General features: G+C 41.0%; 2 protein-coding genes across 2 annotated transcripts in view; one reads left to right on the top strand and one right to left on the bottom strand.

Annotated features, from left to right (window-relative positions):
* Positions 1-974: 974 nt before the first annotated feature.
* Positions 975-12,605, bottom strand: LOC139332212 (GRAM domain-containing protein 2B). Its single transcript, XM_070963953.1, has 14 exons — positions 12,514-12,605; positions 11,844-11,963; positions 11,018-11,105; positions 9,708-9,777; positions 9,278-9,381; positions 7,502-7,597; positions 7,194-7,265; positions 6,499-6,588; positions 5,856-5,967; positions 4,890-5,036; positions 4,531-4,606; positions 3,768-3,872; positions 3,424-3,505; positions 975-1,016 (listed from the first exon to the last, which is right to left on the bottom strand). Exons 1-14 carry the CDS (start codon positions 12,603-12,605, stop codon positions 975-977), a joined length of 1,296 nt encoding a protein of 431 aa, XP_070820054.1.
* A 6,191-nt stretch (positions 12,606-18,796) lies between these two features.
* Positions 18,797-27,359, top strand: part of znf608 (zinc finger protein 608) — a 48,462-nt gene continuing 39,899 nt past the window's right edge. Inside the window, exon 1 of the mRNA XM_070964231.1 lies at positions 18,797-19,897. Within this exon, the coding sequence (XP_070820332.1) occupies positions 18,920-19,897 (978 nt within the window). The 5' untranslated portion in view covers positions 18,797-18,919. The remainder of the gene's footprint in view (positions 19,898-27,359) is intronic.

The raw sequence follows: 27,359 nt of genomic DNA on the forward strand, positions 1-27,359 counted from the left end.
TTCACATTATGAATGGCCTTAGGTTATGGGATAGTTAAGTCCCTGAAGTGGAAAAGGGCTGTTAGGGTCTCCATAAAGGAGAGTCAGCAGCTAACCGTCTTCTGCATTGCGCTGTAGGTTTTATGCATTTCTACTCTACGTCAGAAATGACAGTTTGTCCAGCTCTGTGGCAGCATGAGGTAAACATGAAGAAGACCCAGTCAGGGCTTGTGAAGTATCTACAGTGTCTATAAAAGCAGTTCCAGCCAAGTCGGCATGGGCCAAAGTCCAGAGCTGCTTTTCAGTCAGAAATGTCATCATGTAAACACATTTCTGTGTTTGCTATCTGAGAACATCAATGTGATCAGTCAAACAAGGCAAAAGTCAGAAGATAAAGAGAACACAACCTAGATTCACAGTGAATTCACTGTGACCAAAAAACAAAACAAAATAATAAAAAAAAACCCTGAGCTTTCAATACTCAAGAAGTAGCTAAAGCAACAGTAGCTGAGAAAATAGATTTTATGCCATGGAGAGAAAAACCTAATAAGTAATATTACTGCCTTCCAAAACTGATCTCTTAAAATGTGAGAGACTTTAAAAAATACTACTGTGTCTACTGAAGGTCTGATTTCTGATCAGCCCGTGTACTGTTGATCACAGGTTGGCCTGCAGCTGCAGTGGTTTAACTTCTCACTTTGCTGCAGTGATCTAGAAGTGCACTCCATGGTGTGACAGTATCCAGTGGCACCACTGTTGGGTGTGGTTACAGGTGAAACTTTCCACTACAGACTGAAGTGAAACCCAGCATTAGGTTACTTTTCAACAGCTTTTAAAGTGATTGTGCATATCATCATTTTCAAGCCCTTTATGTTTGTCCAATACGTCTCAGTATTGTCACGTTGTAACATCCACTATGATAAACTATATATTTACAGTGTATTTACAGAACTGCATACAGCACTTTCATCTTCCTATGCTGGTTTCCAGTACATTCAGACAGCCTCGTCCAGCAGTCTCTGTAGGTTCTTCTGGACCTGGAACAACAGACACTGTGTTTATTTTACGCTGTATGACATGATGTTCAAATGCACAGTAACGGCTAATCTAATATACAATCTACTATAATGACAATTCTATATTATATTCTAATGTAACCTCTAATTATATTATATCTTATTATATATATATTTTCATTGATCAAGCATAGTTCATAGCCACTGGATCAGGACAACTTTAAATGTTTTCCATAAGAGTCCATCTCCTGTAATTTAATCATGTCTCATTGCTTGCAGAGCTTATTAGAGCACACCCAGGAGGAAAGAGATAATGTTATTTGCTGACAAAGTGAAATGACATTAAATCCATCAGGAACAGTTATCTGGGTTTGTTGGTTAACTGAGCTAACATGCCAAATCCAAACTGGGCCTTCTGTCCTATAGCTCTGTAAGTGCCTTCCATCACTCTAATGAGTTGATTTATCGTTTTGTTAAATACGTTTATTTGCTTCCTTTTCAAGAGTGAGAGAAGATCAATACAAATCTCACTGAAAAGTGAGATTTGAGCACTGGAGATGGGAGGCCACAATTAATAAAAAACTACCCCAATAAACTGATGTCTGGATGTTATTTAATCAGAACACAAACAAAATCTAAATATATGCAATATAATATAAATATATACAGCATACTGTATGTATAAAATATAACATTGTCACGCACTGCTGCTGTGTAAGTTATCAAAATATTTGGGGGCAATGGAATGGAAATTGGAAATGAAATTCATCACTATTGTATAATTTCACATAAATAAATATTTGCATTTTCAATTGTTCACTCTTATTTTTAATATATATTAGTGCTGTCAAAATATTGCATTATTAACGCGTTACCGCAAATCAATTTTAACTGCGGCATTTTCTTTATTGCGAGATTAACTCTCTTTGTGACCTAGTGAACTTGCGTTTTTTTTATAAGCTGTGGCCACTGCTAGTAACATAAGAAAAACTACAGGATCTGATTGTAAACTGGAAACAAAACAATAGGCACGCCCCACGCACGTGTTTGGTCTTGCCTGCTCGCTAGCTGTAAAAGAGTAGGCTACCGGTTTGTGTGGATGTCAAGCGCGAAACGCCGAAATGGATGCGAACAAGATTCTGAATGGAAAGTTTAGTTTCAAAAAGTTGCCAGATGGGTCGACTGACAAGACCAAAGTTATCTGTGTGTATTGTTGGTGTGAACTGAGTTTTCACCGTAGCACATCCAGTCTGAAATACCACTTGATGGCCAAACACACGGCGAATGCGAATTCTCCGCCGCCTCCTTGTCAAAACCAGGTGACAATGGATGGCTTTCGACATATGGATGCTATTGTGTTCAAAGGAAACTTAAGAAAGGAAAGTTTAAGCCATGGTTTAACTGCACTATAGGCTGATTCCTAGTTTACAATGATGTGCACTTTGTAACTTTATTTTGGATGACCCGGTTTTGATCCCTTAGAAAGGGCTGTTGAAGGGGCCTGTTGTTTTCAATTAAAAAACATTTGCACAAAGCAAGCCTATCCATTTTTCCATGTTGATAACAGGATAACTCAAAGGACATTTAGAATAGATAATAATGTGCGATTAATTTGCGATTAATCATGAGTTAACTATGACATTCATGAGATTAATCGCAATTAAATACTTTAATCGATTGACAGCACTAGTATATATACATTTGCATTTGTTGTTGAGACTGAACTTCATTTTCACAATTTCCAACATGGTCGTGGTTGTCAGCTGCTGTTGTTTGGAAGGAGGTGAGTGTCAGCCTCCTTCTGACTGATGGATGAGAAACAAGCTCTTCTTACAGATGACGTCCACGCTTCCCTATGGACAGATCACTGACTATAAATGTTTGATTAACGGCCACAAGTGTCTGGTTACACTTTGCTCTCTGGAAACTTCAAGCTTTTCTGTTCTGCTTCTGACTTGCGTGGCATTGATGAAGCGATGTTGTGTAAGGGGCAAACATCCATAACACAAGTTACCCACTGCCTACTCTTCAGTAATTCAGTTTATTCAACTGAAAATAAAACAGAGTTAACTGAAGTTTGCTCTGGCTCAAAAGTCCATGGAATTGGATAATTACAGCACCAAATAAAGGAGAACTTTTTGACTGGGGTATATTTTCATGTAAAAAAGAAAGACTTTTTTAATGACAATTTAAAAAACAATGGAACTATGGTCAACACCAACATTTCTTAAGTTATAGAGAATGAATGGATTTTAGAAGCTGAACACCAGAGGAGAATCTGATCTTCCCTCAACTTAAATCACTATGAAAAGATATTTGAGTCTCATTCACAATCAAACCAGGAAGACAGACAGACAGACAGACAGACAGACAGACAGACAGACAGACAGACAGACAGACAGACAGACAGACAGACAGACAGACAGACCTTCTCCAGCTTCATCAGGTTAATGGTGAGGAGTTCAGAGAAAAGCTCTGTGTTCACGTCACTCCCCCGCAGAAAGTCATTTCTAGGAGAGCGACACAATGGAAGACAGACATTCTTAAATATCCTGAGAAAAGATTCAGATGTATCCATAAACACCCAGGATGAATACAATAGAGAGTAAATCATGTAAGGTTGTACTTTGCAGTCACCAGGATATGATTTATAATATTGTACTCTATGCGTCATGAGAGCTGAAGACTCAGAAACCTCCTCCAGATCAGTTTGTATAAAGTTTCTCAGGCTGGCTTTTCCATGTTTTCCTGGAAAAAAAGGTGTGAACTCACTCCTGGTGGGTGAGCTCGGTCATGGAGCCGAGTGTCGTCAGTCTCTGCTCCAATGAGACGATCTTAAAGGCCAGGTAACAGGAAGACAAGACCAGGACACACACTCTAAGAAAACACACATACACACACATACACACACATACACACACAATCAATCAATGGAGAAGGGACTGATGGATAGTGTGCATGGAAATAGTCCAAAAAACAAAACCTTGGAGAGTGTTACTGAATGAATGAATGAATGAATGAATGAATGAATGAATGAATGAATGAATGAATGAATGAATGAATGAACGAACACATTATTAGATTAATAAATAGCTGAATTAGTGAGTGCAAAATTTGCAATGAATAATAACAAATATGCAGCTGGATGATAAATAAATACATGATGAAGAGCAAATAAATGAGTGATGAATGCTGAAATGTTGGTGAATGAATAAATATATTAATATACAAATGAATTAATGGTGGCCCTGCAATCGGCTGGCGACCGGTTCAGGGTGTACCCCGCCTCTTGCCCATTGTAGCTGGGATAGGCTCCAGCCCCCCGCAACCCCGAAAGGGATAGGCGGTATAGATAATGGATGGATGGATGGATGAATTAATGAATGTATGAATGAATGGGATTCGAATGAATAACTCATCGTACGTGCTGTTGAACGAAGAGACTGAATAACTAAATAAAAATGAATGGAAGAATCCAAGAAGAACTGAATAAATGAATGAATACATTAATTTTGAATGAATGCATGAAACTCACAGAAACAGGTAGATAAACAGCACAGTGTTGAGAGAAACTGGTTTCAGAGTCTTGCTGTCAATCACCAGCTCTGGGCCTGGAAACAGAAAAAATACTCAGTTTGTCACACTGACATACATTTTCTTATTGATCTGAGATTAAAATAAAGATTATTGGTCCTTTATCGATTTGTATAAAATAATAACCATAAAGACAAAATGTTACCTGGACCGTAAGATCAGGAAACATGGGACAGTTTGAAGTAATACTGAATAAAAACCTAAAAGTCGGATTATCTGTAGGATCAGAACCTCTCAGTTGTGCTCCACTCAGCCTTCATGTGTCTCCTGCAGATGCAGCAGACAGGACAGTGTTCGTACCAGCGTGGTGTGTGTCGTGCTTTTTGTTGTCGGAGCTCTGCTGGTTCTGATGCTGGTTCTTCACTTTGTGCTGGTGGTCTGGGTGTTCAGGAGGAGCTGCGCTGTCTGTGTGCTTCAACACATCCAGAAACGGAGGAACGGGGAATTCTGCAGCATTAAAGAGACGAGAAGCAGGGGGAGCAGTGTGAATGGAAGACTTTTAACCGGAAAACCAGGGCTCAACCGGACTCTGAGCAGGTATTTCAACCTGCTGAACTGTCCTTCAGGCTTTGTTCTGGTATCGTCATCTATGTATTATCCTCAGTTTGGACAGGCTCTGGAAAATCCACAAGGTGCTACGAGGGAAAATGAACTGGGGTGAGACCCTGTGTCCATCTTTTCTTTTTTCTCATGTTGTTTAACCGTGGATCGTGTTCAGGTGTTACACTGCATACTCAACTGTTCATCTTTTCTCTGAAGCTTTTCTCACATGGAAGAAGTATTCAGATCCTTTAATGAAGTAACAGTACTAATACTACACTGTGAAAATACTCCACAAGTGAAAACCCTGCATTCAAAGTCTCACAAAATAAAAGTATGCAAGTAAATTTACTCAAAGTATCAAAAGTTGAAGTACTCATAGTGTAAGTGTTTTTCTATTATATGTTTCTGGATTAATATTACAGCTGCATTAATGTGCATTTTACTGCTGTGCATCTTTAAGGTTGAGCTCATTCTAACTACTTTATATACCGCTGGGCAGTTTAATCTACAGCAATGCATCATATTCTATGAGATCATCTGTCACTGTCATCAGCTCAGAAACACAGTGCTGTTTTCAGCTTTGTGACTGTATATTTTAAATCATTCATTCAGCTTGACAAGCCATGAAGAAACACTTCATCCTTCAGTTTATTTATCATTTCTGGATCCTCAAAGTATGAGCTATTCATTTGTAGCGTGTGGTGCTAATTAGTCGGTTGATACCTGCGATCTTCTCGTAGTCATGGGTTTGGGAGTCAGAGCTGCTGCTCTCCTCCATCTCCTGCCTCCTCTGTCTCACTGCTCCGTCCAGATCGCTGAAATCACCTGGAAAACTCTTCACAGACACACAGAGAATATGTCAGATAGCTGATGAGTCTTTTTTAGTTATTTAGTTTGCTTGGAACATTGTTGTTCTGCTCCATCTGCTGGCTAGCCTCAATGAGTTCTTTCTCTCCATATTTCAAGATAAATTTCTCCTTAAATCAAGTATTTCATTAGTATTTTACAACTCTGGCTCCCATGAGTCTATTCCATAGATCCGCTTCATGCTTCAAGCCTTATGTAAGCTGAATGCGGTGGAGTAGGAAAAAACAATTAACATTAGTTTGGGCTAAAACAAGTCACCACCCCTCCATGGCAGCAATTTCGCCTTTGACTTGGCTGTTATTTAAAACCTAGTGTTTAATATGTTCAGACTTGTTGGGAAGGACATTGGAAACGTGATGTTTTTGTTATGTTGCAGCACAACAAAGTGATGTGATGGACTCAGTTATGCAAATTATCAGCACTAGTATCATGCTGTTGCTAGTGTTGCACCCTGTTCTGGTGTTTCAGTGGTTTTAGTGAGCGCGTGTGTGTAACCTACCAGAGGGAATCGAGGTGATAGAGTTGACCTCTGACCTCTGAAGCTGCTCTCAGCTGAGGAGGGGATAGGACTGCTGCATGGACTCTTCTCCTGTACATATATGTACGATGTACAATCAAATATAGTATGATGCTGTGCTGAGTTGACATTTTTTTAAAAGTCAAAAGTGATTTGATTCTCTCCAGTTTTTATTTTTGTCAGTCAAACAGTTACACACAAGCCTGCAGAGTTAGTGCAGAGCAAGTGCAAAACAATTACACTGATAAATACAACTTAATTTTAAAGTCACTATAACATCAACACTTAGTTGCAAGTTTATTAGGTACACCTAGCTAAAACAAATGCAGTCTAAAGCAACAGTCGTGTCAAAAATCCTTGAATAGAACATTTAGTGGAACTTCATACACTATATTTCACATTCATTTGAGCAAAGTTTTCTTTTTTAACAAAACAGTGAGTTTCTCCTTTTCCATGAATAATTAGTACACATATGTGGGTGGGACACTTTAAATTCATCGGCATGCATCTGTGAGTCCATTTGCTTGTGTTTGATGAGACAAAAGGTCAAATTTCACGTTGAAATCAATGAAATCATGAAAATAGTTTGAAATTTGCATTTAATAGGTTTTCTATCCGTGACCTTCTAACAGCGACTAATGAAAAAGATATGGCTGTATGTGGGAAGTCTGTCCTACCTCCAGATGAAGACAGATGGACATCAAAATCTTGTAGGTGTTGTCTCTGGACAGGAAGGACACAAACACATACTGCAACAAAAGCACACCAGGTTAACTGTTAAGTTTGCAGGGTTTGTTTTCCATGTTCATGTGTGTGTGTGTGCATGTGTGTGTGTGCATGTGTGTGTGTGTGTGTGTGTGTGTGTGTGTGTATTTTTATTTTTTTTTTTTACACACAGAAAGACAAGTCCTGGCAGGTTTGTGAGAGACATGTCCATGTGTGAGCAATGAAATCCTGATGAGATGAACTCAGTCGTCCTTCTTACCCTGTCGTTTGCGGTGGCGATCACCAGAGCGTTTGGCACCAGGATAGCAGTTTTGGTCTTCTTGATGTGATTGACGGACATCACTGGGATGGCGATCTGGGACGGACAAACACCAGGATGAACAGTTCAGGCCTTGGGGACTAGTTCATTCTCTGTTGGTACAGTATCACTCATCCTGTTGGAGGCAGTGGTCACACTGTCATAGACACTCTGAAACCTCACCAGTCAAATCAAATCATGTCAGATGATTCAGGTGAAACCTGTTTCAGCAGTTTTGTCACACAGACTTCTGTCAAATACAATTGTTGCTATTGGGGTAAACACACCTCGTTTATGATTGAAGGCCTGATCACACCAGCATTTATAACAACTATGTAAAGTAAGTATAGTAAGGAAAGTAAGCAGTAAGCGAGTAAACGCACACTTATGTGTAGTTTTTGTGCAGAGCTCAACTTTAGTAAACTTTGACACATCAAGTCACCACCACAGAGATGTATTTCACCTGGCTCTGGGAGTATAAATTCCAAGTCATTATGTCCATAGACAAGTTTAGGTGACTCACAGTGGGAGCTCTTGGATTGACATGAAACTCTCATGATTGAATTATCAGTATAGAAGGTGGACCACTGTATTAGAACACATCTGGTTCTTGAAAAGTCAAACACCGTGGACATAAAAACTTCAGGGGCAAGGTGAAGTTTGACAGCCAAATACATTTGTTGTAAACTGCTGAACTGAAAACACAATGTGCAGCTTAAATTTACTTTCAGCTTCTGAGTCAGATTTGGATGGATGCAATGACTACAGTATGTATTGTAGTACTGAGAGCCATCAGCCACGCTAAACTCATGGAAAAAACTGTAAATCTAGCCGGCTAGAGACCAAGGTAGCTAACTTGTAAATGACAAGTGGCAAACTTGAGCTTATGTAGCTCACTAGCACCAGCATGTTTAGTAGCCAGTAGGTCCCTAATCTTCTGGCACCATCTGTTTCACAAAGATACCAAAATATTTTTTAAAAATAATTCTCAAAGAATGCTTTTTTATTTTAAGAGTCAATAGTGCAGAACCTGATCTCTCACTGGCTTCCTCCCATCGAATCAACACCATGTATTAACATGATATTGTGTTTTGATTTTTGTGTTAATCTACATTGTTTTGTTATCGGTGTGTGGAAATATACATTGTGTAAGCCAGGGGTGTGGAACCTCTGGCCTCTGGGCATTAATGCAGTATGGCCGGGGGGGGGGGGGGGGGGGGGGGCAAGGCCCCCCTGATAGGCCACAGACTATTGTGCTAAAACAAGAGTTAAATAAAATGATGTGAAGTCAAAAAAAAGAAAAATCTTCTCCTTGTTGCACCTGACTAACCCCGTCTTTCTATTTACTTGTCCTTGAGTGCCAAGTAGATGACATACAAAGTGTGTTTTGATAAAAATGAATGCTTCTTGTTATCTGCGCTCTGCACTGACAGTCGTCTGTGAAGTGACTCCAGGTGAATGTTAATAATTTAGACCAACATCTCTCATCAAATCAAACCTGCTGCTGTTGACATCTCACTGTATTCACCACAAAGAAGTGATAACACCCCGCCTACACTCGTAACATCAGAAAACACAATCTGTAACACTGGCATGGCATGGAAATAACAGCCTTGAGTCAGAAGGTCTGAGGACTCTGCTCCAAAGACCTTTGGGACAGAAAACTTCCAACAGCAATGTTGCAGCTGGATGTTCACACCACACACAAAAAGTAAGTTCTGCTGCAGTCCACAGTACCTTTGTGTCTTTGCCAAACACCTTGGAGTGGAAGCAGATCCAGTGGTCAGAGACAAACATTCGTCCCTGATAGAGGATGTCTTTCTGCAGAGCACAGGTGTAACCTGACAAAGGAGCGCATAGTGTCAGTTTACTGAGGGGAATCTGCAAAACACTACATTTTGTAAAAGTGTACGTTTTCATAACAGGTGAGACGAGGTTGAATTATTTACTTTTGCTTGATGGAAACGAGGAACAGTTACAGCAAGCAAAAAATATTTCAGTGTACATACAGTATTTGCACAGATTATACAATGTACAAAGTTTCTGAAAAATGTAAACCCGTCCTTGAAATCATCATTTAGAGTTTAAGGTATCGCATTTAACTATAATCTAATCCCTCATTCAGTATTTAAGGTGGACGGGGTAGTTGTGATCATTAAAGACTTACTCTGTCTGAGCTGTTCCTCTTTGCTGATTTCCTTAAATATTTTATGGTACTGGCAGTTGCTCTTCGAAAGCTGAAACACAACACACACACACACACACACACACACACACACACACACACACACACACACACACACACACACACACACACACACAGAGTTAGAATGCAGTGACATGTCCTCCGCTTTAAATACTGTCCTCTAAATATCCCATATTTAAAAAAAGAGAAAATGCTGGCTGTAACGTGGATGGGAGGCATAATGGCCTAGTTTATGTGTCTGCTACATTCAAGTTTGTGCAAGTATCTCACTAAATGGGACGAGGCTGACCTGTACTTAATGAATGAACAACGTCGGTCAGAGTCATGCTTTTTGTAAAATAGGCTACAGGGATTTCAGTGTGTCACATGGAGGGAAAAGCAACCAATCTGCCAAACATAAGAGCGCCCACAAGGTGCAGAAACATGCTCCACCAATGACTGTATTTATACTCGCTAACATCCATTTTCATTATCACCCAATCCCACCAACTGCCTCTCTTGCCAGCAGCCTCTTTCAACAATCACAACTGAAGCATAATGTGTTCATATCCTTCAGGTCATAAATAGATAAATTCAGTGCTGAATCGATCTGCCTTGTTGTGTTTTCATTGATATAATGCAGGGATGTTCACAGCATTTCACTTTCAACCAGGTATCTGATCCTGACCACCTAAGTGCAGTCATTTCATGTAGGAACTACTGAACTCAGTCCTTGTTGCTCTGATATTTTAAAGCAAGTGGTACCCCAGTGGTGATTTAGGATTCACTGCGTAGCCTTGTCTAAATGTTCGGGGGATGTTGACAGTGGTAAGGTGTTTGGACGACCTGGGCTGTATTTTCAAATCCCAGTTTGGACCAGTATGATTCAAGAGGTGATAGTGTGATAGTTTATACTGCTGTAGCACCTGGGAGATGTATACCAGTGGTGAATTTGGTGAGTTCAACAAGCTGTCTTAGCCTCATAAAATGCCAAGAAAGGAAATACTCTAATACTAAGTAAACTGCTTTGTCTTTTCACTGTTCAACAATCAGCAAATCTGGTTGTGTTGAAATCAACCCTCAGAGCCTTGGTCTAAGCTGCTGTCAGACTGGCCTCCTTCGGTTACTCTGGCTGCCCCCTATTTGTTTGAAGCAACCTTTGACAGGTGACAGTCAGCAGAAATGAGATCTGATATCGCTCAGCTGGAAAAACAACTGTCTGATATACTCCATGCTGTAATGTTTATAGGTGTAATAAAATATGAATGAGTTTATTCTTAATGAATGCTCACCTGGTTGTAGTGAGACTTCTTCCTTTCTATCTTGGGGTCTGAGTCTGTCTGAACCTGTGTGAGCAGAGAGTGGTCGAAGGTCTTTGACCTGCAGACAGAATTTTTTATTTTTTTTTAAAAACAGCACAAGCAGAGAAGAATTAACTTATTACACAACTGACACATCGAATAAAGTTATATTACACCTTACACCTTGATTATCTGCTTGTCTGTGACCCTTGGCACTCTAACTCAAATATATTTATATAACAATTCAAATTAGATAAAATTCTAAAAGATCTTTATCGCTTAACCCCATTGAAGGCAACTCTAAAAAGTGTTTAAAAATGGAGAGCTCTTTAAAACTGCACTAATCAATGTGTGGCCAATAGGGGGCAGAAAAACATCAAAACAAGCTGACAGGTACTATTTACACATGCAGACAGAGCAACATGATCACCCCATTGGTGTTGTGTTTGTGTCCACAAGATGAATGTCCAACCTTCACCAGTGTTAGACTATATTCTCTCTAATATTCTCTTTAGGTCTCATTTGGTCCCCAACAATTCATGAGATCTTGTTAAAGCAAAGAAGAAGACTAATGACTAATGACACTGACACATTTTCACATCATTTTTCATCAATTGTCATTATTCGAGAACAAACCCTGTACTTGTATTTGCTCACATGCTGCATGTGAAGCATTTTGCTGAATATTTATTGATCTGTCCACCCAGTTGGGATAAATGAAAATGAAAATTACAGGGAGGGAGTGCCGGTCAGATTATTGCTGTGTACAAGTAGCCAACAGTGACAACAACAGATTTGAAGTGATGGCATGGTTTACCTGACTAATGCTGGTTTCCTCCTGCTGGAGAGCTCCTGTTGCTCCAGATCAGTGGCTTGGAGAGACTCATTGATTGGTCTCTCATGTCTCTGCTGGTCCTCCACATTTTCTACATCTGAACTACAGACATTTGAGAATTCAAAAATCCAATATTAGAATCAGCTGATATTCACTATTAACATGAATGCATAACTTAAACAAACAAACAAACATTTCTGCTAAGAATCCTTTAATTTGATTGTTAAAAAAAATGACCAAAATATATGCTCAGTCTAAGTTTTAACAAAAAATACCTTGTCAGTTGTCTCTGTTGGACAAGCTGTCCAGTGGAGACTCTGTTTCTAAATGACCTTAAACGTATCTTTGACATTTTTATACTTATCAGTAGCAGTCTGTATACACAGGTAAGGATTAATATAATCTTTGATAAGATAAGCGTCCGTCGGCTGATTATATCAATCGGGATTCATCGGCTGGTTGTTTCAGTGCTTACAGAGGTAATGGTACTCCTATAACAACTACAACTTTGATTCGTTTTACACGCAACACCAGCATGCCATTACTGCAACTCATAACAACACTACTATTGCTACTATTACAACAACTAATACCAACATCTCCAGGACATTGCTTTATAATGTAGACATCTTGCTTGCAGTCCCAAACTCACTGATAATCCCTTTCCTCATGCTTTGCAGTCGCTCTGTTACACTTCCTGGCATCTGCCTGCGATGTCTGCTGGTTCACGCACTGCTCTGTCATCACGCTCAGCAGTTTTATCAACCAAACACCCGTCTGTCGTGCTGTCCTGTACGTCTGTCTGCTGCTGTGAGAACTGAGAAGTGAACTGACCCTGCAGCCTGATCCTCTGCTTCACCTCCCTGTGGGAGTGTCTGCTGGGCCTCCTGGTCTCACATGTCACAGCCAATCACACAGCAGGACTGGCTGTTTTGTGTGTGCGTGTGTGTCTCTGTGTGTGAGCATTTAAACCTTTGATCAGTGACATTTTGCCCATCTTTGTTTGGAGAGTAAAGTTTCATTTTTGCTCTCTCTACGTTGCTGCACAATTTAAAATTGCATCTTATTCTATTCTGTTTTGTTCTGTGCTCATAAAATCTTCACAGGCAGAGACATTGGAGATATTTGGTGTCAGTGGGAACATGGTGTTTTCCCTTGCAGCTCTTTCTGGCTCACTTTACACAGGAACAATACTTTCTTCTACTTTTTTTCACTTTCTTACCTTTCATGGCTGCACAAGGTTGAAATCCGACCATTTCCCTTTGCTGATATAAATTAGTAAAATTCATTTAATTTTTACTATTCATATATTAATGCAGGACAAGAGGATCATTTAAAGAAAACACCTGCTGGTATCACTTCACACTGTCTGCAGCTCTCAACAATAACAGCTCAGTGAACTAATGTTTTCTTCACATGGAAGTTGTGTCTGAAGTTTGTGTTACAGGGAGAAAGTCACCAGCCTCCCTTGAAAAATCTGGCAATTTAAGTTTGCCTTGCCAGATGTTATATTTTTTGTCAGTCGAACCAGGTCTTCATTATTGGTCATTTCTAGTAAGTTCATAATGCATCAAAATATTTCAAGAAACACTATTTCATTTAGGAAAATGTGTCATGTGAGCATAATACAAAATGAAATTAAAGTCTAAACTACACTTTGACAAAGAGCTGCACTGCATGACACACGATGGCTGATGGTTGATATTGTACTTTAGACAAGAAAAGTGCAGTTCAGGAAATTGTGTCCACTAGGAGCTTTTTAGGACCCTGAGGGTCTTCCAGCCTTTGGTAACATAACATTGCTTGCCATGTTACCTCAGCTTCTGATTATAATCAGAAGCTGTGTGTGTGTGTGTGTGTGTGTGTGTGTGTGTGTGTGTGTGTGTGTGTGTGTGTGTGTGTGTGTGTGTAATGTGGGCTGACTGATATCAGCTGTGGGTCACTGGACCACAATGACAGTCAACAAACATGTGAAGTTTCTCTCTCAGTGTTTAGATTCTAGCTTTCAACATCCACATAGAGACAAAGATACATACAAATATATAAATAGATTACACTGATGAACACGTATGCATAAAAAAACTCATTTGGGAAGACCCTCATTGATGTAACATTTCCTGCCTACAAGTCTACCTTAAAGGAGCATTTTGGTAAACATGCTCAATCACGTTCTTTCTGAGAGTGAAATGAGAACACTGAGAAATCTGATATCTGTGTTTTCAGTCAGAAGGTGGTTAGCCTGGCTCAGCATGAAGACTGAGGCACTTTGGACAGGTAGCCTGGCTCTATCAATACACCTGCCAACATATCTAAAGTTGGACTATTTACACCGTCTAACTTTAACCTTAAGACCAAGTCTGAATGTTTAAATAGTCTATAAAAGAAGAAGACCAGACAAAACTGTATCAGTGTTATTAGATAATGATTAGATGAGTATTATATTGCAACATAATCATTTATTGGCATTTTACATATATTGCAGGTATTCTCATTTTTATTTGCCTCTGTGTTCTTTATAATCTCATTTCTTACTTTGTCCAAATTCTAATGAAATATCAATCAATCTCATGTTGTAGTAATAGGATCCCTCGTTGCTCTATTGGTGTGCATGTTGTTTGGAAATACAATAAATACTGTTGAATGTTGCAGCAGCCAATGCTGAACAATTTAATTCCACCTGCTCTGGAAATAAAGTTGTGAAATGCAATTTAGTTTAGTTGCTCGCTCGTTTGATTCATATTAAGATGTAGTGACATATATCATTCCTGCAGACAGAGTCTCCTGCATGTTGTGGTGTGTAAACAGAGGAAAGATGCCCTTTGAAACACAAACACAAACCCGTTTGAAGTGCAGCTCAGGAGCTGCTGCTAAAAAACATGAAATATCAACACATTTGCCTCAGACTTTAGTTTGATCACATCTTTTAAATCTGTCCTCCAAGTTGGAGATAGAAATGCAACACTAAATGCTTGGAGTACACCTCAAATTTCAGACAATATTTAAATTCATTCTGTCCAGGTCACAGGAGAGAATGTGTGTGTGTGTGTGTGTGTGTGTGTGTGTGTGTGTGTGTGTGTGTGTGTGTGTGTGTGTGTGCGTGTGTGCGTGTGTGTGTGTGTGCGTGTGTGTGTGTGTGTGCGTGTGTGTGTATGCGCGTGCGTGCATGTGTGTAAATTGGGAGGAGGGGAAGTGTGGGAACCACAGCTCTATCAGCACAGATGTTCCTGTACTGTAGACGCTTATAAATTATGAATTTATTTTCAACAGGCAGCATGAGCTAACACAACTGGGTTTGGTGGACACTTTGAAGCTGACTTGAGGGGACGCGGTATAAATGCACAGATTGGAATTTGCTCAGCAAGCAATAATAAAAGAGAACTTCATTGATCAAAGTGTGTTTCCAGATGATGGGAAGTACTACTGCATATGTGAAAATGTTGTTTAAAGTCTTTTGAGGCAGAGGCTGAGTGAAGTCTGATAAATGTCTGCAAGTGATGTCACTTGAGTTGGTTGGAAATGAAAAAAAAAAAAAAAAAAAAAATCTGGGGATGTGGGGTTAGAAAGAAGTGATCTGACCTGACCTCTGCAGCCCACTCCTCATCTCTGCTGCAGGCTAAAGGCTCCAGCTGTATTTGTTGCTACTAACATATTAGGCTAGTAGCACAGAACTGTTGCACTTTGGGTAATGTAGGCACCAGATTTCACAAATAATGTGTGGAATAAAGGAGATGATATCTGTTGCATCGATTGATACTTTTTGTTGTCCACACGTCTGACGATGTTTCAGAGTAAAATGCTGAAACAGTGGAGGAATTGTGTAAGGTTACAAACGCATAATTCAACACCCTTCATACTATTCAAAATAAACTCATGTGTAGTCCTTAATTAAAAGACCAAGCTCACTTTTCAATGTAATTTCCAGGGAAAAAAGACACTTGAAGAAGAAAAAGGGGATATTTAGCATGGATACAGCTAACAGCTGGGGTGGCTGTGAGTGTCTACTGATCACAGGGTTGGTTCAAACCAGTCCACATGTCACAAGGGTCCTTGGGCAAGACAATGGACCCCAGATTGCTCTCCTGCCTCCAGGGATGCTGCACAAGCCAGTGCATGGGTTGTGTCAGGAAGGGCATCCGGCATAAAAAGTCCTGGCCAATTCAAATATGCAGATCATAGAAATCAGCTTTCCATCCCGGGCTGGGCAGGGCCCGCTTTGGAAACAGATGATCCACTGTGGCTCCCCAAAAGAAGAAGAGCTAAATAAAGCCACTACACCTACTAAGTTACATTTTGGGAAAGTGTTGTGTAGAACACTTTAACATCAAAGCTGGAGACTTTCAGTTTTTGAAAGGTTTGAGAGGAAAAAGGACACAAAAAGCTTTTCTTACCGGTGATGATGATGTCTGGTTGTGTTGAACGGAGCGCAGGAAGGTTTACTCATTGTGTTCCTCCTTTTAAATAGAAACAAGTCTTCTGCACTGTACTTCTCCATTGCACTGCTCGAATCGCTGGCTGACCCAGATTTTCTGAGCTAATATATTGTGTATCAGCCTGATTTACCGTGACATGTGGCACACCGGCGTCTGAATAAACCCACCTTCTACCCTGTTGTGTTTTCCCAGGCAGTTCAGCAGACCATGTCACATCGCTTTAGATTATTTCTTTGGCATTTGTCTCTCGAACACTTTTTCCCCTCAATATATTGCAGGACATGTCATGGTTCATAAATGACACACCTCCTCAAGCCATGCAAAATAAACATGATCTCAGTGTGTCGCTGGCTGTACAGTGGCTCTGTTTGTCTGGTTTTGACGACAGTACAGTGCAACAGTCATTTACTGTAGACACTTCACTGAACCCTCTTCCTCCTCCTGACCCAAATCTCTTATCAGGGACTCTGGTCAATGATAGACAAGCTGACTGTGTTTTCGACTTTCACTGCAAAACATTTCTTTAAATTTTAAGGGACCCCTCCAAGAAAGGGACACTTATCTGTGTGCTTCCACAATCCAGGACATGTTTTTGTTTCTGATGATTCCCTATAGGTATGATGCTGGTTTGTGATTGCTATTGTTGTTCCCTTAAATTATGCTTGAAGATGTGCAAACATCCAGCTGGCTGGATTAGAGGTTGGGTTTCAGGTTTCAGTGTTTGGCTTAGGATACTAAGGCATTTTTTCCAGTGACACACACCTAAGTCTGTTTGATCCATCTGTGCCTGATGAAGTAACCACTTGGGCTCAAAATGTACCTTTCTTAGTGTAATAAAGAATAAATTCTAATGAGAGCAGATGACAGAGTTATGTGTCCTGTGGGAGAGAGAATAAATGAGGGCCAAGGCTAAAGAGTTATAACTACCGGCACAAAATACTGACTCTCACACTAAAAGTATTGATGTATCAGTCTCTGTCTTCACAAACCCACACTGGGCATAATTTCCATTCTGCCAAGAGCTTCTCTAAAACCAATAACTCCCAATAAATCCAGCATCTAATTCTTTCAGAACAAATTTCTTCACAAAGAGAGCGCGCTGACTCTGCTTCCCTCTGCAGCTGCAGCAGCACCGCTCTGAGAGACACACAGCGAAACACTTCACTGTACGAGAAGTCTAATGTCTTTTTAATTTACTCAGTTTCTTGAGGATGATAAAAGTTTCATATTCTGACATCAAATGCTCTGATACACTCTGTGGGCTCCTGGTGTATTTATTGCATGACTCTGAATTGTCATTTATCTATATTTATTCCGCTTGTCCCTTTAGTGAGTCTGATAATGAATTCCTTTATGTGTTGGCTGTTCTGGTTTGCGAAACACTATTTCTTCAATGCAGCCACACAGCCACAGAGAGAGCTGGGATCTCTTTGAATATCACTTTGTCACACGCAAACAGCAGCAGCTGAGTGACAATAACCTGTGGATTTCTACAAGTTTCATTCATGTCAGTTTATTCCTGTTTATCCTGCTTTCTCGCTCTTTAATCTATCAGGCTGAGAGGGTTTCTAGGTTTCTATACTGTGGAGATCAGAGCACATGAATCCCTCTTTATTTTGTATACATATACATTTATATTTGCTTTATTCTTTTATGTGCAAATTTTAAATAGAGCCTGTTTATTTTTTCCTCGTCACTGATATTTGTGTCTCACCTGCTTTGCAGAACTTCACACTTTGAATTTTGCTATTTCAGCACAATTTCCCCAGATAAAATAAAACAAATGTTTGGGGTAGTGACTGTGTACACTGTACACACAAATCTTTCATCAACATGGACGTGAGTGGAATGTTTTACTCAGTGCTTCATCAAGCTCATGACTACCTTTGGAGACCCTCACTATATGATGTTGGAAAATGTAAGAAGACAGATATTATAGCGCCCCCTGTGACCAATCCGTGCAATTTTAAAGATCTGGAGAGGAACAGCTGATGAGATCCACCAGGCCATTAAATTTCGTGGACATCCAATCAGCTACACCTGAGTAGACGTTTAAACAATAAAAGAAACGCTGCAGCGCCCCCGTGTGGCCAACCAGTGCCCTCTTCTGACAGGAGTCACTTTATTTCCCTTGCTAAATCAAATTTGTGGCTTCTGGTATTTGTCAAGATATTATTCACATTTGGAGAGAAAAACAACAAAACAATATATTCACTCTGTTGAGTATTATTATCACATAAAATAAACAGATGCACGAGAATACTATAATCTTATTTTAGTATTTTATCACAATATTTTCTTTCTATGTGATAAAAGAAATGTGCAAATTTTGTGTCAGTGTTTTATTAGCATTTCTAAGTACAGGGTAGGCTTAAATCCTTTCTGTTTCTTTGTTCTTATTAGAGATGGGACCTTGGCTTCATATCCTACCTACCAGCACCTCTGTCTCACAGCTGTCACTCAGCCTGTGTTGTAGTTTGTGATGGAGCAGGCCTGATTCAGCAGCCTATAACAGACCTGTATGTGTCCACCTATAGCTCGGTGCTCTCTGCCTCACTGCGGCGGGCTGACAATGACTTGAATGCTGATTATTGTGAAGATCGACAAAGGACACAAGGAAAGGAGGAGATGAACCGTTTCCTGAGAGCTGGGGAGAATGGAGGGATGCTGACGGACTGCAGGGAGCTGTCACCCATCCACACCGCCTCCACCTCTTCCTCCTCCTCCTCCTCCATCTCCATCACCTCCTCCTCCTCCTCCTCCTCCTCCTCCTCCTCCAGCGCCGCTGGCTCAGCCGACAGACACGCGGCCCTGCCCTCGCTCCAGACCCGGGGACCTGTCGGCGGTGGCGGCGGCGGCAGCGGCGGGTCGGAGCCGAGGCGATCTGCGCTTAAACGCAGCCGAGCCGGCCGGGAGGGACGAGAGGAAGCGGAGGCGGCGGATCAATCAGCGGCTGCCGTCGCGGTGCGCGGCGGCGGCGAGTTGTGCGTCGGGGTCGGTAAGCAGCAGCAGCAGCAGCAGCAGCAGCAGCGTCGGGAGGCTCAAGGACGCAGCGTCGGTGGAGACGGTCTGGAGATGATTTCAGCGGTCAGCAGAGACGCGGACGGCTGCAGCGGCGGCGGCAACAATAACAACAACAACGGCGTCTCCGAAGTGACCACGGCCTCACCTGCCAGTTGCGCCAAAGGCAAGGAGGAGAGGAAGGGGAAAAACGTGATCCGGGGCTGGAAGAGGGAGAGAGACAGAGAGAGGGACAGGGACGCCGCCGCTCCTCCTGCTCCTCCAGTCCGGACGAGGAAGGAGAAGCCCAGCGATGGCTCGTCTCCTCCTCCCTCCGTCTTCCTCCCGTCGTCCGCCCTACCCGAGCATCATCTGTGCCGCGACGGCCCCGGACACTGCCACTGCGCCGCGCCGGACTCCAGGATCATGGGAGATAATAGCAACACCAACAACGTAAACAATAACAATAATTGCGGGAGTAACGGCGGCGGCGCTGCCAATAAAACCGCGCTTGATTGTGGAGTTAAAAGCGGCGGTGGCGCTATTGTTGTCAGACGGCAGCATGACGACACGCCGGCGGCCAAGAAACACAGAGGAGCCGAGAAGGTAAGCAGCTTTTATTGTCTGGAGGCCAATAATAAAAGACATCAACTTGAAGACAAATACAGCAGTTATCACCTCACACCTGCAGCTATGCTTCATCTCTCTATTATATAGTTTCAGGCGGAATTCTTTCATTTAAAGGTCGGAGGCATTAAAAGAAAAGGAGAGAAATGAAATATTTTTGATATTCAGAGCACACACTGTCAGACAGATGCAGGTGTGAAGGCCACAAAGAAGCCTGTACAGCAGCAGACACAGAGCAGGAATGTTTAAATGGAGGGCTGGATGACCGCCTGCCTGCCACATGATATTTATTTCCTATTGTTGTTGCCCAGCTGGTGTCATTGTTCCCAGTCTCACTGTCTGTCTGCTGATATTTACCATGCTGATGTACAGAGATGAGATTTTTTTTTTTTTTTTGGAGGGGAGATGAAGAGAGAAGGGAAAGGAGGAGGAGGAGGGAGGCAGCAGCAGCAGCAGCAGCAGTGTGTCCTCCATCTCCATCCTCCTCCTCCTTTCGGAACCATTTAATCCAGTCCTCCTTGCTTTTGCTGGAGATTAAAGGAGAAAGCAACTATTTACATGTGCAGCATCAACTCAACAAAGGTGAGAGGGAACAAGAATGAACCTCCTCTGTAAATGCACCTTTGTGTTGCATCTGCACAGGCTTTGTTTTTTCATTTGGGAGAATACACATCATGTCAGGATTAATCAGGTGTGAGAGTGAGGGTCAGAAGCTTTCTAAATGAGACAGAAATGCTGCAGCCTGACAGGCTGGGCTGCTGAGGTTTAACGAGCCACTCTGAGGTCCATTTTCTAGTCGTTTAAGGGTGCAGCAAGGATGTTGCCACTTGTGAAATCATTTTTGGGTTTAAATAAGTCATCCGCAAGAGAGACAAAGATGGAGGATAATGGAGGGATGGGTGGCGAGGTGAAGTGGGGAAAGAGATGTTTGATAGAGAGGGTGGAATTGGACGTGACAGCAGAGGACACAGGCTGAAAGAGTCTGACAGACGCAGAAAAAAAGAGAAACAGATGGAGGATGTCTAGAAGGAGGTTTTTTTTTTTTTTTTTTGGAGGATGCAGGATTAGAGGAGGCAGGAAAAACCGAAGCGTCCTCCCTGCTGCTGGCAGATGCTGCTGACAGGAGGAACGCTGGCCTGCCCCGGCTGCTTTGTTTATTTGTTGATCTGAAGGATTCCCATTCCGCGGTGAAACACACACACACACACACACATACACACTCTCACCCTCAGCTCTGTGGTGACTGTAATTCATTCCCTGTCAACAGTAATCTGGGCTCCACTGAAGAGTTTTAGAGTCCTGTGATGGTTGTAGTGCCGCTCCAGAGGCTCTCACACCCGAAAACACTAAAAGCTGTGATTCATTTTGACATTAAGATGTGAAGATTTAAATATAACCCACTGACTGTTGGCACAAACAATGGTTCGCTGGAGACACAGTCAATAATAATCCATTTTGCTTTCTGAAACCTCATATTGACCGCGGGATGCTTACCTGTGTCTGCAGGGGTGCTTTTAAAGCTTTGGATAGAGTTGTCTTTTCCATGGAGTATCAAACACCATTAAGAACTTGATTTGAATACTTTGGTCAGATATTAAGTCTTCTTTTCTTCACCTTTGATCAGACGTTTCCTCTTTAAAAAAATCCTCCATGTAAGATATCTATAGATGATCATTTTTGTGTCAGTACCATTCCTCTTTAATCTTATAGACCCTGACAATTGAAAAACGCTACTTCAAATGAAACCACACTGAGGTCATTTCAGATGTGAAAAATGTAAAACAATAAAAAGAAAAAGGAAAAAAAGCATTTTGGCTAAAACATGATGTTCATATTGAGAAGAATGTCTCTTGTCTACTGACAGTCAGTGGTGTCTTTTAGCACCATCTTTAATCTTAACCCAGTAATTGTATCCATCTGACACTAACCAAACCTTTTAGAAGGCACTGACAAACATCCTGTTGTGTTTGAGGACATGTTTCAACCAAAATGTGTGAAAACAAAGCAACAAAGCACAGCCAGTTGCATTCAGATAGAATAAGTAAACCAGGTTAAGACTTCGATGTTAAGACCAAGTATGCTGCAGGTCAGAGTCTTAGTCCTGTTCACATATTCTTTGTTCAGGTATTTCTTGTTTGAATTTGTAACTTTGCTGATCTCAGAATGGGTTTTGTTGTTCTTCTACTGCTGCTCGTGTTGAGACGAGATCAAACACTGCTGCGCTTCTTTGTGTGTGTGTTTGTATTCCTCAAAATAAGATACTGAAGAAAATATAATGCTGATATCGCACCCGAAATAATTCAGCTCGAGGGAAACACAGGCGAAAAGAAAAATGCATTCTGCAGCTAAATTGCGTTTTTAGGTTTTTGTAAAAATGAAAGACTCTTCCTGAAAAACACCCAAACCTGTAAAACGAATTTGGGCCAAAACACTGGTTTTATAAAAGACTGACTAGTTGAATATACAGTCATTTTGTCAAAAAGAGTGTTTACAAAGCCTGGCCACAATTTTTGTCTTCTTAGAGACCCTTCTGATTTCCACTGGTTGTGGAAATGTTTCCTAAGGTTTGTCGTGAACAGGAAAGGCTTAAGTGATATTTGCTTGGGAAAGGAGCCTCTTTAAGTCAACTGGATGATTGGTGATTGACAGTTCCCTCTTCAGCCAGATATCAACATGAATCCTTCCTACACCTGATTGGTTGAACGCACCACTCACTATGCTGCCATCATGGTCTTTGCTTCTGATTTTGAAACAGCAGAAAGTGTGACGGGTGAAGCATCGCGTTTCCTTTCATTTCTTAAATCCAGTCCAGACTGCTGTCCACCTGCTCTGACTCGTTCCTGCCTCTCATCTTCCTTCCACACAGCGAGTTGCTGACGGCTTTCAAAATACCATAAATGTCATTCCTCTCCTCGCCCCTTGGTGTGAGGTTGGATGTGTTTAATTATTGAATCAAACACTTTAATTGCTCTCTCAATTTTACAGTTTTAGTGTCGTTGGAAGATTGAACTGAATTAACTCAAATCACGAGCAGAATATGAGATTTTATGATGCATTTGATATAAATTGAATCACAATTGGATTAGATCGTTACACCCCTGCTGACAGGAACGGTTGTGTAAGCACTGAATAGGCTCCATGGAATAGTTGTACAAAGCCTGGATATATACAGAGAAGAGGAGGAGGCAGAGGTGCTTGTGTGCTCAGTTTATAAGCTGACTTTAGGATTGTCGTCATACCTCAGTGTGTTGTTTCAGTCACGTTCTTCAGTCCGTCTCATGCACGTCTGATGATGTATCAGATATGCAGTGGTGCCTGAAGAAGTGGGTATACTCTTCAGTTATGCGGCAATTATTTTTTTCAAAGCAACCTATGCAGTGAGTGATAAATGCCCAGTGTTATAAACAGTAACATGTAAGATGACTCTATATTAGTATATTAGTAGTGTTTGCACATCGTCACTTAACTTCTGCTGCTTGACTTCATTGAGATCGGATCATTATGAAATGAACATTACACTAAGCTAACTGGAACCTGTAGGTAGCTGCCAAAATAATGGGAGCAGTCAAGTAATTGAAAGCAATTTTATTGTATTTTTATGTTGAAATGAGCTCTCTTGTGGTGTGGGATACCTTTTCTTGGGCCATTTACACATAACAAAAAACATTTTAACTGTTCAACTTCATCTCTCCTCATGAAAATGCCCCCTTCCAAGCATGCAGTACAAGTGGTCACTGAATGGTTTAATTGCATTACAAACAGCGACAATAACATACTTCACACCAGTGGCCTTGGAGTTATTACTGACGGGGCGGCACATCCTACCCCAACATTCAAAAGTGGAAATTTGTCAGCGCAATAATCTATTTGGTTTTCAATTTTCCCCCGAAGCAGTCAGTCACACGCCATGTGGCCGTGTATCTGTGGCTGTCTGCCTGCACTGCACTGTCTGTAGCACACCCCAAACCCCCTGCTGCCAAGTTGGTCCTCCTAAATGTGACTGACTGTTTCTCCCATGACATACAGTAAATGGTAATGTTGAGCCCTGACATGTTATTAACATAATTTACAAGCTCCTGCTATACTACAACGTGCTCACCACGGCTGAAGTTCATTCGAAGTTGGCATTCTCTCCGACTGGGGTCAGGGATGGAGAGGGCACGTGTGAGGGACTGTTATTAGCTGAGCTGCTGGCTAACAGCACAGATGTAGCATTGCATAGCAGATTTTGATTTGCATGCTTCATCGTCCTTATCAATTAATGAAATATTCCAAGGCCATATTTTGTTGCGTTATTATTTGAGGTGAACCAACAGGGCAGGTAGGGCCATGTGAGAATGGCAAAGACATGATCCGCCCAACTCTACTCTAATTGGTTTGCCCTGACATTCGTACCCCTAACCCTAACCAGCCGTCACTCCTCATACTTAAACCTACCAACCTCATACGTAAACCTAACCAACCCAACCAGTTGAAGGCACCAAGTAGTAGGCTGTCAGAGTCAGAGTAGAGCCCACCTTTGTCATCGGAGGAAAAATAGGCACACACTGCTGAATGATGCATCACGGAGGGGATGTAGAAGTAGGTATACAGAATGCAGACTGAAAAATAAGGAGGTATACGTCATATGCCTGCGTGCATTACATGCTTGAATGCATCATATGTAGAAACAGATGGAAGACTGAAGCTGTCAATAGTTTTGCAGGTACATATGAAAAGGATAACCTAAATCATCAGGGTTCATCCTGTGGTAACATGTCTGAGCCAAATTTCATGCCTATCTATCCAGTAGTTGTTAAGATATTTCAGTCTGGACCAAAGTCAGACTCACCGACCAACATTGCCATCTCAGAAGCTACCAATTTCATGAAAATACTACAGATAGAAAGAGTCACATTTAAAAAATCATAAATAACAGCTGAAACAATCAAGCACCATTCTGATCCAGCCTTGTTGACAGAAAGAAAAGCAGTTCTGCGGCTGCTGAAGCTCAGACTCTCATCTGCATGACAATAAGATGCACTTGAGTTTTTCTGTGAATGACAGCGGCTGCTCTGCTCTCACTTTCTGTCTGTCAGTCTGGATCCCTGCAGGCTGGATGACGCTGAGACAACAAACACACTCTGCTCCTGTTGGATTTTATTAGTTTATCTTGAATTCTGATCACCCCACAGGAGTGCTAACATGCCTGTCAATATCCGGTTATTCCTCAGGACTCTTGAGCAGTTTTATTTTCTTGTATGCAAACATCATATTCTGTTTACTGTAACTGCGGGGCTGAGACGTTGTGAGACCATCCTCCTTATTTACCTGCTGAGTTTCAGCAGGTTAGCATAGGCTCGGTTTCCAATGACGACGCTGACAGCCTTTGGTTTATTCATGGAGAGTTGTGATTGGGGTGTGATGTCGCTTATAAACAGCTGATCCGGAGCGAGCCAGCATCAGGATGGAGTGTGAACTGGAAAGCCATGCAGGTAAACAGACAACACTGAAGGAAAAGGCTTGTGAATTATGAAGTGTTATAGCAGCATTACAGTTGTTTTGATTCATGTCGCCAAAATCTCACAGCTGAATCAGACTCACCACACAGAGAAGGTTCTCCGACTGTGTTTTTAACCCAACTGTCACCATCTCATGGATCAATAAATATGGATTTAACTTCAGGTGTGGTTTATTATAATGAATGTAAAGGCAATACAGATCATTACAGGCAAAATCCTAATAATTCATTAATTAGATTACTCCAAAAATTACTACTACTACTACTACTACTAACTTACTAACCACTAAAGTTACTTTTAGTAAAAGCCGTTGTATCACTAAAAACAAGAACCTGGTAGAAAGCACGTTCATAGCAGTCAGCAACTTCACAGCAGCCGGGCAAAATGAAACCTGTTTAGTTAGTGATGCACATTCCTTATTGCACTGCTTAATAACCTCATTATGTGCTTATTATGAAAGCTTTTTAATTCAGAATAACCACCTTGTTTCAGTCTGTGTTCAAACAGTGACGTTAATAACAACATAACAGTAATGGCAGGTTAACAATATGTGTGAATTTTCAGAATGGTCATTAAAAAAGAATAAATATGATTAAGATGGTGTTAAGTTCAGTATTTAAAAGCACAAAACTATCACACTGATTGTGTCCATTCAAGCTTTATGTTTATTGCATAGTCAGGTTAGAAAGGTGCGTCTACTGTGACTTCATGTCTGGACATTGTTGCAATATAATACAAAGACAACACATAGGAGGTTATGAGAATGATTTTGTTTTTGCTTTTGCATCAGTGAGCTTACAATCATGTCAGTGAACAACAGCCTGGAGCGAAGCTTCCTGAGCAGTGATGTAACAGTTTTTTCAATAAGCATTTTGAGGATTTAGAGCCAACGGGCCAAAGCGTCTCCCAATTTCACAGCTGAGAAAAAAAAACACTTTAATCACTGCATCTCTCTTTAGTTCAAATATTAGATTCGTATGAGTAAACACATTAAGATTAAAAAAGACAATTAATGTTCTGAAACACAGATTAAGTCTTTGTGCAGAAAATACAGCATTATTACTCTATTAAGAGTGTTTTAGTTTTCTTTTCTTTTTTATGTGTTGATTTGAAATTCAAATAGAGCCTCTGCAGAGCTTTCAGGTAATACTTTCAACACATATTTTCATTTTGTCACTTATTTTGCCCCAAACCACCAGCCTGTAAATGACGAAACTGCAGAGCAGCTGTGTGGGTTTAGTGCACCTTGTTCATGTTCACCTCATGACACTTACAATGTGTTAATGATGCTAAAGAGGGAAATAAAAAAAATTGAAATGTGTTGATGATGCCTCTTAATTCAACATGAATTATTACATAGTGACAAAAGCAGAGGTGTTGTGAATTAAAATCAGCTTTCTTTGACAGAAATTAAGAAGCACTAAACAAGTTTTAATGATTGAAAAATAATTTTAAAGAAGAATAAAATATAATCATACTCTAACTGTTAGTGGTCATTTACCCTCTGAGTTCTGCTGACAGGAGTTAATAGTGGATCGTCCTTTTTATTTAGCGTGTTATCATCAGAGAAAGGTCACCGGGGCTCAGCAGGATTCAAACCCACGTCACATGTGTCCAGTCTGCACCTGAGGCTGATAATCATCAGCACTTTGATGTTGTTTAGGCTTTCATTTTCAAAGAACCTCGGTCAGACAGCGTGGTCAGACAGTTATCTAACAGGCAGCCCGTCAGACATCTTTCCAAAACACTGAACACTTTTCCTAAAGGCACAAAATGTCTGACTCCTAACTCTTGATGTGGATTTCTAAACAGTCACAAACTGCCGGGGATTTGACTCATGTCTGCTGAGACGTCAGATCTGACATGTGCATAGACTTGAAAACATTTAGAGCTGTTAAACTGAGTCACATCCACAATTTTGCAAAGAGCGAGCATTGATT

This window comes from Chaetodon trifascialis, chromosome 6 (genome assembly GCF_039877785.1).
Source record: "Chaetodon trifascialis isolate fChaTrf1 chromosome 6, fChaTrf1.hap1, whole genome shotgun sequence".
NCBI lineage: Eukaryota > Metazoa > Chordata > Actinopteri > Chaetodontiformes > Chaetodontidae > Chaetodon > Chaetodon trifascialis.